The 13,289-nt window shown below is 36.7% G+C and overlaps 1 protein-coding gene across 2 annotated transcripts in view; it reads left to right on the top strand.

Annotated features, from left to right (window-relative positions):
• Positions 1 to 1,648: 1,648 nt before the first annotated feature.
• prdm16 (PR domain containing 16) overlaps positions 1,649 to 13,289 on the top strand; it is a 225,530-nt gene continuing 213,889 nt past the window's right edge. Inside the window, exon 1 of one of the 2 annotated variants that reach the window (XM_088617306.1) lies at positions 1,649 to 1,753. In XM_088617306.1, coding sequence (XP_088473432.1) covers positions 1,693 to 1,753 — 61 coding nt within the window. In that variant the 5' untranslated portion in view covers positions 1,649 to 1,692. Of the gene's footprint in view, positions 1,754 to 3,866; positions 4,749 to 13,289 lie in introns of those variants that run through there. The other variant, XM_088617307.1, reaches the window with a different exon arrangement.

Raw genomic sequence — 13,289 nt, 5'->3', positions numbered from 1 at the left:
TCCCTTCCTGAGCTCAAACCACAGGGAAATGGCAACAATCTGGAATGAAAATACTCCAAATATGTGTTTTAGCAGAGCCATCGGATTCTAAGAGCTCGTAAAATTCAGACGTTTAAATGACGCATAAAACTATACCCCAATGAGCAAACGTTGACCAACATGTTTTTTTTTATAAGCATGCATGCAATTAAATGCTCTTAAAGGTGTTGCTTGCTAAGAAATAATTTGCCCTATACGAAAGCGAGCAATTTCAGAGACCTGCATAATACGGCTTTTGGGGTGTTTTTGAAAGCATTCGTATAATGAGGAAACAGGTTGCGGTTTCTCACTTAAACATTTGCAAATGATCAAATCTTGAACATTGATCACAGCAGAGAGATCTGAAAATTCGTTACAATTGTATCACCTTACTTTCTTTGAATTACCAAAATATCCTTATCACACGAATTAATGGGCTGGCACGAAACGCATCTTTCCAGAACCTTTGTGCAAAATATCAAAATTCTGTTTAACTCAAGTTCTATACTGCATGGAAGCAGTCAGACGTCCTGTATGAATTATTTTAGATTTATTGTTTTATAGCACAGTAGTGTTCTTTTATAGAAGCTGCTGTAAGTGAAGAATGACGCAAGAGTGAACTGACATTTATTTTTTTTCCTATTGATATGAAACACAACACTACATAGAGGCTACATAAAAATCAACAGTTACATTACATTTTACGGAACATAGTTGCAATTCACTGAGGTCGCGTCATCGTGAAGCAATTCTGACCCCGTTTATTGAAAATATTTGTTCAAAGCTGTTTAAACAATTCGTCAACATGAGAAGAAAACGAATATTCCTTCTGGTTTTGGGCACTACACATTATTACAAAAAGCAAAACATTGCACTCTGTCTCAAAAACAGTTAACTGTCCAAATAAAGACCTGTAAGACTTAGAATAGACCTATCATGTCTATGAAAAAGGAAACAAATTTAAACTGATTTTACCTTCATAATCAGCTTTCGTATATTACTGTAATATAAGTAGGATTCTGGGAAGAACTGCTTAAAAGCAACTGCTGAACTAATAGATCGTTTTTACCGACTTGATATACACACATGAATAAAATAAATGTTCTGTGCCATTAGATGTATATGCTAATGATAGTCTGTGCTTTAAAATATGGCTTAATTCCATATACTTTGTGTCATTTCCATTTTTATGTGACGGAATCTGGTCTATACAAACTTTCCAGTTTAATCCAACTGTATAACAAAATTATACATCTAGTGTAGGTTTAAGAAGAAGCATCATGCGTGATCATGGGAGTTATACTAAAGCTGTTTTAGGAATCTCAAAGAGAAGAGTACTGCCATTCTAGAGGGGAAAACTCGCTCTCTAATGAAAAAGGCGCTGGGACATTCCTAGGAACTTCTTGCAAAAAAAATCAATCCCATTTAACGTGATCATTTTTGATTGAATAAATAGGAACATTTAAGGAAAGTCTTACATTTGTGACATTCTTGGAATCGATTCTGATTTCGCAATACCTGTTACTCCTAAAACAATCTACTCTCCTTAGTGAAAATGAAAGCTTCCGTACAATTATTGTATTTTTATTACCGATAATAATGAAAAATTAAATCTTGTGGTCTCATTCTGTAATAAGAGATAATGTTGTGACTCCTAGATCCTGACGGTTGTGCATGGGAACCGCCGTGTCCCAGTGGCGTTATGTTATACCTGAGCTAAGGTGCACAGATCAGGGTAAGTAAATCGAGCTTTTTTATGGCAGTAATATTCGGGGTTAAGGTTTACAACCGAGTCTGCTTTAACCCATGGGTGGTCACTTAGGTTTTGACCGTGAATTACATATCCAGTATTTACTTGTCTTGGAGAGGAGTATTTTAGATTGCTTAATCACTCCAACTCTGAAGAGGATAGGTGAACATGCAGCTGGTCTTGAGTTACTGGTATGGGAGTCTTCAAATACTCATCCAACAAGTAAAAAGAAATTAAATAAAAAGATCCATATGCTCAACCACTTGGCACTTTTGCACATTTACATAATCATGACCCCCCGCTGTCACTAATTTAGCGTTGGTGTCGAAAACATCATAAGGGGAATTTGTCTGTTAAAAAGCGAAATTGTAAGCCATGAGTTTTAAAAGTAAAAATATCCACAAAAGAAAAAAATAGTAATATTAAATATTAGTATTCAATTATTTATCATTTCAATGCGTTTTCCCCCGCGTGTTTATTCCTATGCTCTAAAGAAACCGAATTAGTTCGGTAATTTACGCCTGACAGTTTAATGGAATACCAGCAGAAAAGTAGAATTAGCAGATGTGTACCTACTGACAACCATGGAATCAACAAACCTATAGCAATGCAAAAGGCAGAGAACTGGCTCAATACAAATCTTTCTGTCCAGTCATATTTAGCACTCTATCACAAGAGAAAAATACATTTAACAGCGTAATATAAATACATCAATTAATGCAAACCCATTCTACCCTGATGTAAGTCTGTATTTTTCATAATATTGAGTGAACATTATGTCCAATGATCTTTAATACTTCACATTTCTGACCATATTCATTCATGTATAAAACCAAAAATTGTAATGATTCTGTCTCGTCTTCTTTTGTTTAGAAATCCAGTTTAACTGTAAATATAAGATATATCTGTATGCGGGAGGTAGCAATTACATTTTGTTACTTGCCTACGAATGATATGGTTCATTAAGACGATTTGAAAATTAAATAATTAAAGCACATTGGTTAAAATCTAGATGCATGGAATGTAAAGATTTCAAGAAAACAAATCTTACTTTTAGGCAATCTGTTTTGTGTAAAATGTGACATTTGTGTAATTAGGAGAGATTATAACATGTTTTTCTACTTTTCTACAGCGTCCGATGCTATGTAGAAAACGTTTTAAGCACGCAGAACATATGGCTCAAGAACGAAAAACTTATTCATTAGAAAAGTGAAGCTGGCATTAGAAATACGGTTATATACCGAGTTCTACGTAGAAAGTAGCAAGTCGGTACACAAATAATTTTTCAAGCTTTTTTTTCAAAAACAGAAATTTCCCTACGCCTAGTCTGACTACTGTGGTGTTAAAGTCTAATATTTCTCCTACCAGCACAAAAAAGTAATATTTTTTTTCGAAAAAAAAAATAAACGATTGGATGTCAAATTCATTCGTATCACAATGTGTTTTATTTAGTATGAAAACATATACATTGAAACATTGTAACATCGAGGCGCTTCAAGTCAACTGGAGAAAAATAGTTCGACGGTAAGACAAAAAAAAATAATAATTTAAAAAGATTGTAGCTGAATTCATAGTATTTATGTCCGATACAGACACCGTACAACCTTTTTTTCTTTGTAGTTATGAATACGCTTGTACAGCAAGAACCTAAATGGTTTCTAAGAAGGTTAAACACCTACCGACACAACAGACGCACGATGCCGTTCATAGATGTGTACATCACATGCACAAATATATAAAACAGGTGCAACCGAAGGTGATACTTACCACATCACTAGGTTTAAGTGGCAATTTGTCTTCTGGAAGGCTATGTTAAATAATGCTGTTTTATTGTATACAACTGCAAAGTAAATTGGAAGTCGGATCTCCTGTAAATAAAGGAAAGATATTTCCGGATGCAAAATATTTGAGGTTCGCGTATTTTTTGGTTTTGTTTTTGTGGTTATATAAAAATGGTTGGTGAAAAGGGGGGAAAAGATGCCCTGTGCAGAAATCACCCACCTGGAATCCGGCACCTCTGACTGTATTCCGAGCACAGTGTACACAATGCCTGAAAGCCTGCTGTGCTGTGTACGCATTGGGCAACATATGAAACGCAGTGACCGCATACCCGGGGTGCTAAATCATCTCTTGTAAAACCATAGGCGCTATTCATTTTACCTTAAACCTATTGATGGATCTTAATTACTGGTGTCAAAAATAACTGAAGGGGAAAGATGGAAAAAAAATGGTAGGGCCAGCAGAAGTTAAAATAGAGAAAGGGGAATGTCTAACATCCACAAACTAAATTTCTGCCTCTGGGGAGAAAACAGAAAAAATAAGTAAAATGCAGAAGGAGGAAAGGTCGACCAAGACTCAAATAGAGTGTATGTACGCATTATAATATATCTAAAAACAAACGCCACAGAATTAACTATGACTTCAAAGTAATGTGCTAAATCTAGAATAACACCAAAATTTCACAATTGCTCAGCAGCATTTCATACTTTACCTTGCATCTCCAATTTACGATGTCACGCTTTATTTTATTAATTTTAAATCAAAATCGATACTTGTGTTGATAAAGATCGCCTTAGAAGCCGGGATGCAACCTTGACCCCTTACCCCGTGCAGTGTCCAGTGCGAGACCGGAGCCCGCAGGTTTGCGAAAATAGAGTTATAGCTCTTAAAGGGGCAGCCGAGGAGGGGGAAAACGGAGCTGGGGATGGTGCGGAGAGAAGGAGGAGGAGGGGAAGAGATAAGTGATCTAAAGGGGAGACGATAGGACAAAAAGTGATGATGATGAATACATTGGAAAGTTTTTTGGCCCTGGCGAGGGTGTCAGATTGAATGGCCTGTGCGCATGTGCGAAGGTGTCCAAACTGACAATGCTTGTGAGATGAAGATAGTGTTGTTGCTGCTTCTGGGCTCAAGGAGGACGAGAGGAATCTACAAGCCGACAAGATGAGATCCAAGGCAAGGGCGAGAAAACTGGCCAAAAGTAGGTCTTTTTTTTCCTTCTTCCACTTTACCCCGGCAGCTAGATCCTCCGGGCTTCTCGCGCAGATCACAAAGGTGTTCTTTTCATAGATCAGGTCCTGCGAGAAACGCTCCTTTGCCCTTGTACATATTTCTGTTTTCTTTCTTCACAATAATTTCAAAGCTGAAACACACCAGAGCCTGGATGTCCTCGCTGTTTTCTGCTGCGGCTGCCACGGCTTGCTCGTTCACAGCGGCAGAAGTTTTCTATATGATGAAGCTGCAACGCTGGTGTTTGTCGTTGAAATTAGAAGGAGAAATAAAAGGTATCTTACAGAATTCCTAGCGGTTGCGACGCTGTAGGCTCGGCGATTTCTGTGCGAGGAGGTTAGAAACTGGATAGAATCGTTAAAACGAAAGTTAACTAAAAGTTGACGAAAGGGATAGTAACTTTTTTATTGAGTCGTTCCAAGTCTTGTGAAATAATATTCCTGGGTTTTGAAATAGTGGGCGCTCTAGCACTGCTCATGGCAACACGACTTGTAGAATCCAACGAGAGAGCAGGCTGTAACACACGCACTCTGAAATCAGGGGGACGAGTTATTTAGGAGAAAGATTCTGTAGGAAAATGGCTATGGTTTCATAAAGCTTTTTCTGTCTTTTTTTCCTGCCAAAAGAAAATGCACCTATGGAGTTTTTTTTTCTTCCTGGGCAGTGGTGTTTCAATTGCGTTTTGATTTCATCTGGGAATAGCAATCAATATTGTTCCTGATACAAGAAATGTATTTTGCTGGACTGTTGCTTACTTCATGGTATTTCACATGGGAAATATGTTGATTCTTTTAAGTCTGTCGTGTAAGCAGTTTGTTTTGCGAAAGGGACTGTGTGGCTTTTAATTTATGAAGTTTAGAGACTACTGCACGATCGGACTTCTGTGTAATGGCTAGGCTTTTACTTTGACGTTCATCGTAGGCTATATACAGTATCTTGAAATGTTAATGTATTAAAATGTGTGTCCACTTTTCCTAAGTAAAAATTCTAAAATAATCCAAACGATCACTGGTGTTTCTTAAAAATGTATTGATGACAGTATATCCGCTATTTGCGTTCGGTATTTATAACAATGAAGCACTTACCCGGATTTGAGTTTGAAAATGCACTGTTTTTCAGGTAAGTCTGTAAAAAAAAGGACTGAAATCTTATAATTAATTTTGATTGTAAGTTAAAGCCTCAATTTTAAACATCTTGGCATTTCAACAAAGCTGAATGCCAGAAAACTATGAAGTTTCTTATCTCTTAGTTGCGTATTTTACTTTTCAGTTTACGAGCGACAAAAAAGTAAACTGCATTTCTCATATTTAAAATGAAGGAAACAACACATTCCTAAATGCAGTTATTCTATAATCTCCTATTGTTTCATAAACCGTCTACAGATCTCTCAGATCTCCACTTAAAAACTAGACTTCTTCGCGGATTGTATTGTACTGACATGCGATACTTTATATAAATGAGAAAATGTTTTGTTATATATTAGGGTGCACCTAGCCAAAGCAATATTATTTAAGCTAGTTTCGGTTTTTGTTTAAATCTGTGAGAGGCAGGCTTACACATACCTACGTATCAACATGAATGGGAACCTTGTACTATACATATAGTTTCGAAGTACTTTTTTCCACTAGCTTAATACCATTGTTGATTGGATCGCTTAAATTTACTGCACTCAAAAATACTTATGGTCTAGCAATTTAATAATATACTATAGACGTCCTGTGCTTTCTTTAGTGAGCCCTAATCATCTCTTTTGGCATTAATTAAATTTCTTGTTTTAAGTAACTCAACTATGCACACGTGTCGGTGTCAAGACCAGAGGTCAGGTCTCTTTATGTGTTGTGATGCAAAATCCTAAACGCACGGATGTAAACGCTTATTTGTAAAACCTTTCTGAGAACAGATGGACACTTTTATCAAGCAAAGACCAACGCACAGTGGCTGTGCTGGAGTGAACAATTTAATTCTGCAGTGCTGCAGTTATTAAGCGGCCTATCGCGAGGAATTATTGCTAATGCTATCTGAAAGTGAATAAGAGACTTTAATTTCTAAGTGACGGAGCTTTTAAATGTATAATGTATTTCAATGACTTGCGCTGCACTCAGAATTGTTCCGTATACCCACCCCCAATACACACCCTCCCCCAATTTAAATAACTATTTTTAAAAACACGAAATCAAAATGACATAACATGAAAAGAAACCATTTTTTAATCCTCAGCATCGATTTACGTGCTGTTGAAAATGCATTTATTTTGAAGTGTTTTCTGTTTCATATTTCGAAAGTATCAAAATACATCGCAAGTGGAACAGTGCTGTGCATTACATAAATATAAGATAATTATTTGTAAAATCGTTTCAAAATGTTATATATATATATTAGCCTTCGCTGCTTTAGCATAGGATGCGAACTTCACCCATATATTGCGGGTTTTGAAATGGGCACAGAAAATTCTCTGTTAATATTATGGAGAGATTTGCACACGTTGAAAGGAAATTAGTCGACCTATATTAAGAATCATCGGCTTAGTTTCGAACACTTCACCAAAATCCTCAAGGATCCTTTAGATTGTACCTCTTGTACATTTCCTTAATTTATGTTGATAGGGTGAAAGGCGCAGTGATCAACTGTTGTCTTTACAGGTCCTCCACGATTAATTAAAATGATTGGGGAGTTCATTTTTTAAGTTACTGTACCTTTACATCTAGGTTACATAAAATATATTTACACCGACACTGCGTGCAGATCTAAGTATGTCAGTGTAACAACCTGAATACAATAATAACGTTTCAAAACATGGGAATGTGGAGGAAAAATTATATCCAACTAATTAATCTTTGAAAAGACTAGACATACATCGAATGATTTTGTTAAACCCCGACATAGTAACATTTCTAGGAAAATGAAAGTTTACCTATATGCCTTTGAGTGAGTTACAATATTAACCTGCAATACAGTAAAGTAAGAGATGTGCTGTGCAATTGCAATTGATTTTTTAGGAATGTGAAATAATTTAATTATTTACACCGGTTAGTTTTCCAAATTATTAAAAGTGGAAATCTGCATAACATACACGTAGTCCGTACAGCATGTACTTGGGGAAGTCTGGTTTTTGTTTTATTTGACCTTCACATTACGATTTTCAATTTGTTTTTGGAAGTAAAATTGCAAATTATAAACAGTACAGTTCCCGGGTTTTATACTCCGTTAAAGTACAACAGATTTAATTTATTTTCATAGCACTGGAGTTGTTTGTTTGAGATGAACGGACTGTGAAAAGCTGCTCAAACACCTTTGCTGTCTGACGAACACATACCCGTTTTTTGCAGTCCTTTTTCTGCCAGCAATTTTTGCAAGTGGTAACCTATTATTCTTTATTATTAGTCTTTAAATTAGCAACATTGGTGAAAAACACAGATGCCTAAAAAGTGCCTTATGCCCACTGAAAAATAATTTAGTTAAAACGTTGAAAACAATCCGGTATAAATTAGTATTCAAATCAGCATACAGTAAGTATTGTTCTTTTTGTAAAGAGAATTTAAAAGCCAAGGTAGATGAAGGGAAAAAGACAAATTTCTAGTGTTCCGTTTTGTAATTCCTATAAGGTCATTACAGGTCCTTTCAGAGTTACAATTCCAGTGACATTAATGCAAAGCAGGCATGATTCAAACTAGTAAAAAAAAGGTGAAAGGAGAAAAATTTAAACTCCAAATCAAATTACCAGTAAAGTGAAGGAAAACGAGCAAAGACATGCTGAACAGAGAAGAAAATAGAATTTTCTCTAATTGCAGCAGAGCGTTTTATTGTACTAAGAGGTACTTGTTTTCTTTAGATCTATTGGGAACTTTAAAGGAATTTTATTACGACTTGTACCACCTTGGCTGGGTGATCTATTTTGTTTTTATTTGTTCTCATCGGACGAAGTCGACAATATACCAATACTCAGACATTTTGTTACTTTAATCACAGATAGAAATAACCATTATTTGTAGGATGCATTCGTATACACTACGTTGTTCCAAAGTGTAGGTCTTTGCGGCAAGAACGCTCGAGTGCCAGGTAATGTGAACTTAAAGAATTATCTGTGACAGTTGAGAGTCTTAATATTGAGATGGCTGATTTCTCACGTACAAGAGGCAGCACACGTAATGGAAGTGCACTACGACGATGTCATGCTTTAAGAGAAGCAATGATATGTTTGCAGGCGTGCGGGCGTAACTGTACCTGTACTGTCAATATCGCTTTCAAAGAAGTAGGACTGGTCCATAATATTAACAGTAGTACAGCGTTCATCCCCAAGTCACCTCCAGTGTCGAAGCGCTTCTGCCCCACACTTATTAATATTCTGTGCACATTTCTGTGGCTATATGTTGTCTCACACTTTGGGTAATCCACGCCTTTCGGCGAAAGCTTTATGTTAAACAACTCTTCCAAACAGGTGAAAAACATACATGGGCCTATAGCAATCCACCTATGTGTTTACAAGTACAACGACATACATTTGACTCTTTATTTTAGACCCATATTGATATATGAAATGTTATTCAATTTTTCCAACGGGAATATGGTATTTTGATACAGGGAGAGAAATACAGGCTTTTAATAAACTGTCTCAGGTGTAACTCCGAGCTGTAGTTGAGAGGCCTTTCCTGGTTTGGATAATACAGCCCTTCAATCGTGTCTCGGAATTTTCTTTTAACATTCTTTTCCCACCAAAGGCCGGGCGCTCAAAATACAGCACCGAATTTGTTAAACTGTATTCTTAACAACGTGATTCCACATACTGTAGGTTAACATTACTTCAGTGCGCAGCTGCGCGATAGACTATATAAAGGGGTACAGTGAGTCTCGTCTAGCTCAGTGATGTTCAGTCCCGCACAGTTCATGGTGTTTTGGCAGTCACAAAACAGCGTTTAAAATGCACACACACACTCCTTAGAGAACACACATTTTGAACCGAAGCCTAGTCTCCATCGCTGCCTAGTTTGAGTAGTATCAGAAGTCACCACGAGTAAAGGCGCGGTTTTTAAATTAAAGTGCTTAAGGTTTATTTGGGTTTCAGTTGTTTGGTACGCTAAGTAGATTTAATGTAGCCCGGTAATGGGAAACCATTAACTCTGTATGATCAACAAATTTCAAACTGCGCAATTAAGTATTTTTACTCTCCGTATTTTGTGACAGATACTATTGATTTTTGGCAATGCTAACAGTCTGCGCGAGTCTACCACAAAAACAGACAACAGCGCGTCTTTTGCCCCGTTTTGTAAGTACTGATCAAGATCTAAAAAACCTTTGAGTTGTGCCTTTGACAACTCTGGCATCCCAAAGTACCCATAGCAAAGTTTAACATGTTTCAAAAGAAAATAAACTCGGTACTTTCGTGTTATATTATTATTATTATTATTATTATTTATTATTATTATTTATTATTATCATCTGAATGTTTAGTTACTTGCATTCAGATAACATTGTACAGCGTCTTACAATCTTTATATCTTTACTATGCAGGTTGTTGCGTTATGCTTTCTTTTAATAAGGAAGCAGTAAGACAATGCACTTTAACATAAAACACCATCTTTCATTAATTATTAATAATTTGAATTTTTTCTTATTCTTGTGCAGTACATAATTAAGTCTGCTGTTCAAAGCTGTGACAAAAACACAGCTTTGCAGCAACGCAACTGAACTTCCGAAATTATTCTAGTCAAATTGACGTTGCCCAAGTGACAGAACTGATTAAATTTTTATTTTTATTTTTTACATTTGTTTGTAAACGGAGCTTAGCCTTGGAATTGTAACTTGACCGGAAGAACTTACATCATTATATAAATATATCAATCAACTATCAGCGCGCCCTCACACAGCGAGTCATTAATAAGAGGGAGCTGTGAAGTCTCTATAAAAGTTGAAGCTTTGTGATAGCTGACCCTCGGAGAATACTGTTTATTCAATGGCGGAAGACACTTACTGAATTAAAGGAAACTGGCGCATACTGGAAATTAAAAGTGCTTGCGTTACAAATGATTTATTTGTGTGTGTGTTTGAAAGAAGATAAAATGCTTATAGTGTTTAATAAAGGAAAACAACGATAAACCACACAAGCTGTGAATGTTCAACTTGTCCACCTTCACAGTGCCCTGCTGTTGGTGTTAATGTATTTTAAAACGTATTGATCTTGCATTAGAATGATCTTTAACGAGATTTAAGAGTGACAATGGCAATGGCTTTTAATAGTTGAAAAAGCAAAATTCTGATTCTGACTACCTGTGTAATGGGTTTCAAAACAGTAGCAGCGCTTTGGTAGCTCTCTAATAAAGCGAGTCACTGTCATTTCATCCTGAGAACTGTGTGGGCACCCGTAAAAGTGCTGGAAGAAACAAATCTTCGGTCTCAAAAATAAAACAAAACTACAAAAAGTTATCAGCACAGTGCTGACTCATTAACTCATGGCACTTTTGTCACTGTAACAATGTCTTCCCTAGTCCTGCAACGACACAAAACTGAGATAAATGAATATATACTTGCGTAATCATATTTTCAGCCTTTAGTTTTCTGCAGTAGGATGAGAAAAACACTATTGCAGATTTAAAACATTGTAGTCTGACATGGAGCCAGGCTTCTGCGTTATATTAATATATTGTGGTATTTCTGCTGTAGTACTAGTCTTCGAGAGCTCCATCTTGCGACGGATGTTTCATAAGATAAAGATGGTGGAGGAGGATGGTTTTTGAATCCTTTAATCTCTAAATGTTCCACCGCAGTTCCATCGCTTCGGCGGTCTTGTCTTTTAAAGCCCACTTCGCTTTGTGCCGTTTGATTTTCACTTTAAGGCTCTAAGCACATTGAAGAGCTACTGTACCACTGCTGAGCCGAGCTTTCACCGCTGTTCAAGGTGAAACCCCAGCCCATGCAAAGTGGAAAGGCTGAGTAGGTAATGCAGTAATGCCAGCAGGAACTGGCTTGGAGATCTGTTGGAACGCTAGGACTATCCACCCAGGACTGTTCTTTCAAGAGTCCTGTGGTTTTTGGAGGTGAAGTAGTCTGGGCTTGACCTTGCTCTGTATGTCACGCATGACTCAATATAGATTATCCACATGTCGGAGTTACACATACAGACCCGGCTTAATACAGCGCTGTGACTCTGTGTAGACAACTCAGGTAAGGTAGTTCACTGCGTGTATTTGTCTAATAAGCACTCGCAGTCAATGCAATGAAAGCCCTGAATTAATATTTGAATTAGTTAAGTATTTTCCAGGTGTAAGGAAGTTTCTTACTCTTCGGCGCCACTTTGATGTTTGCTCTGCTGCTGCGTCAATTGAAATCATTATTATCCAGTGTTTTGCTAACTAGTATGAATATCTGTAGTATTTTAAATCATTTTGGCAAGTGTAATAATTTGAGGGTATCAATATATTTAATTTTTATTAAACAGAATTAATGTTGCGCCCCTGAAGAAACCGTTTCGCACATCACTTATAGTAAACAAATGCTTCAAAATAAAAGCCATATATATAAGAGTGCAGACACAGATCTCAGAAAGTGGTCCGTTATATACAGTATGTGTTAAAAGCACTGCAGAGCTACCCATCAGCTTATTGTGTTACAAACAGTGCTATGCAAACTGAAGGACATGTGTAGGTTTCTATGCATTGAAAGTCAGTCACTCATTTATTGTTTCTGCATTGGGTTTGCCACACTTATCTGCATAGTTAAACTTCAACAAGGGACACTTATTTAAATGAAGAAATAAATCATTGTTATATAGACGTTTTGCAGTACTAGTAAAGGAATTGATGGATTGGTTGATGGAGTGTTTTTGTAATTAATTACTTGACACTATCTACTGTTCCCTATTTCTGTTTCAGTCTGATCTACCTGGTGCCCTGAAGGATTGACACAGAAAACAGTTTCAAAATGACAAGACACATATTACTCAATTTTCCACATCACTCAGATTTATTCTCTGTTTTAACCTCATGCAGTTTTTACTGTACAACTTTCAGGGATTCACACATGAAAGGGTTTGAGCAATACATACATTAACCCATCTTTAAACTATGCTGTTCATATGCTTCGTAATGTCAAAAAGATGACCTACATCTTGATAGCGTCTGCGTGATTTGCTGAAGTCTTGGAAGAGTTTAGTGCTAGTGAAAGATGTTTTGGCTCTGCTGATGCTGTGATTGAGCTACATCTATGGTGTTCTGTCTGGAATGTGCACAGCACAAAAGGCTCTGTCCCAAAGGGGTTGGGAACAAATGTAACAGGAGAAATCTAAAATATGGACCTATAGGGCAGCATTTTTCAAACTGAATTTTCATGTAGTAGGCATAACACGCTAAGGAGTGAATCCTGGTCTTATAGACTAACTTATTAGGTCTATACAACATGCAGTACAGCGTGCACAAAATTGGAACAATTTTTTAATGCAAATGTGTTAATTTGTTTAAATACAAATGATACACCAAAATAATAAAGAAGACTGCCCTGAGTTTTCATGCTGCTCTTCTCTCGC

The sequence above is a fragment of the Lepisosteus platostomus genome, chromosome 23 (genome assembly GCF_059453375.1).
Source record: "Lepisosteus platostomus isolate fLepPlt1 chromosome 23, fLepPlt1.hap1, whole genome shotgun sequence".
Classification (NCBI taxonomy): domain Eukaryota; kingdom Metazoa; phylum Chordata; class Actinopteri; order Semionotiformes; family Lepisosteidae; genus Lepisosteus; species Lepisosteus platostomus.
The sequence above is the reverse complement of the archived record's forward strand: the minus strand, read 5'-3'. Positions and strand labels throughout refer to the sequence as shown.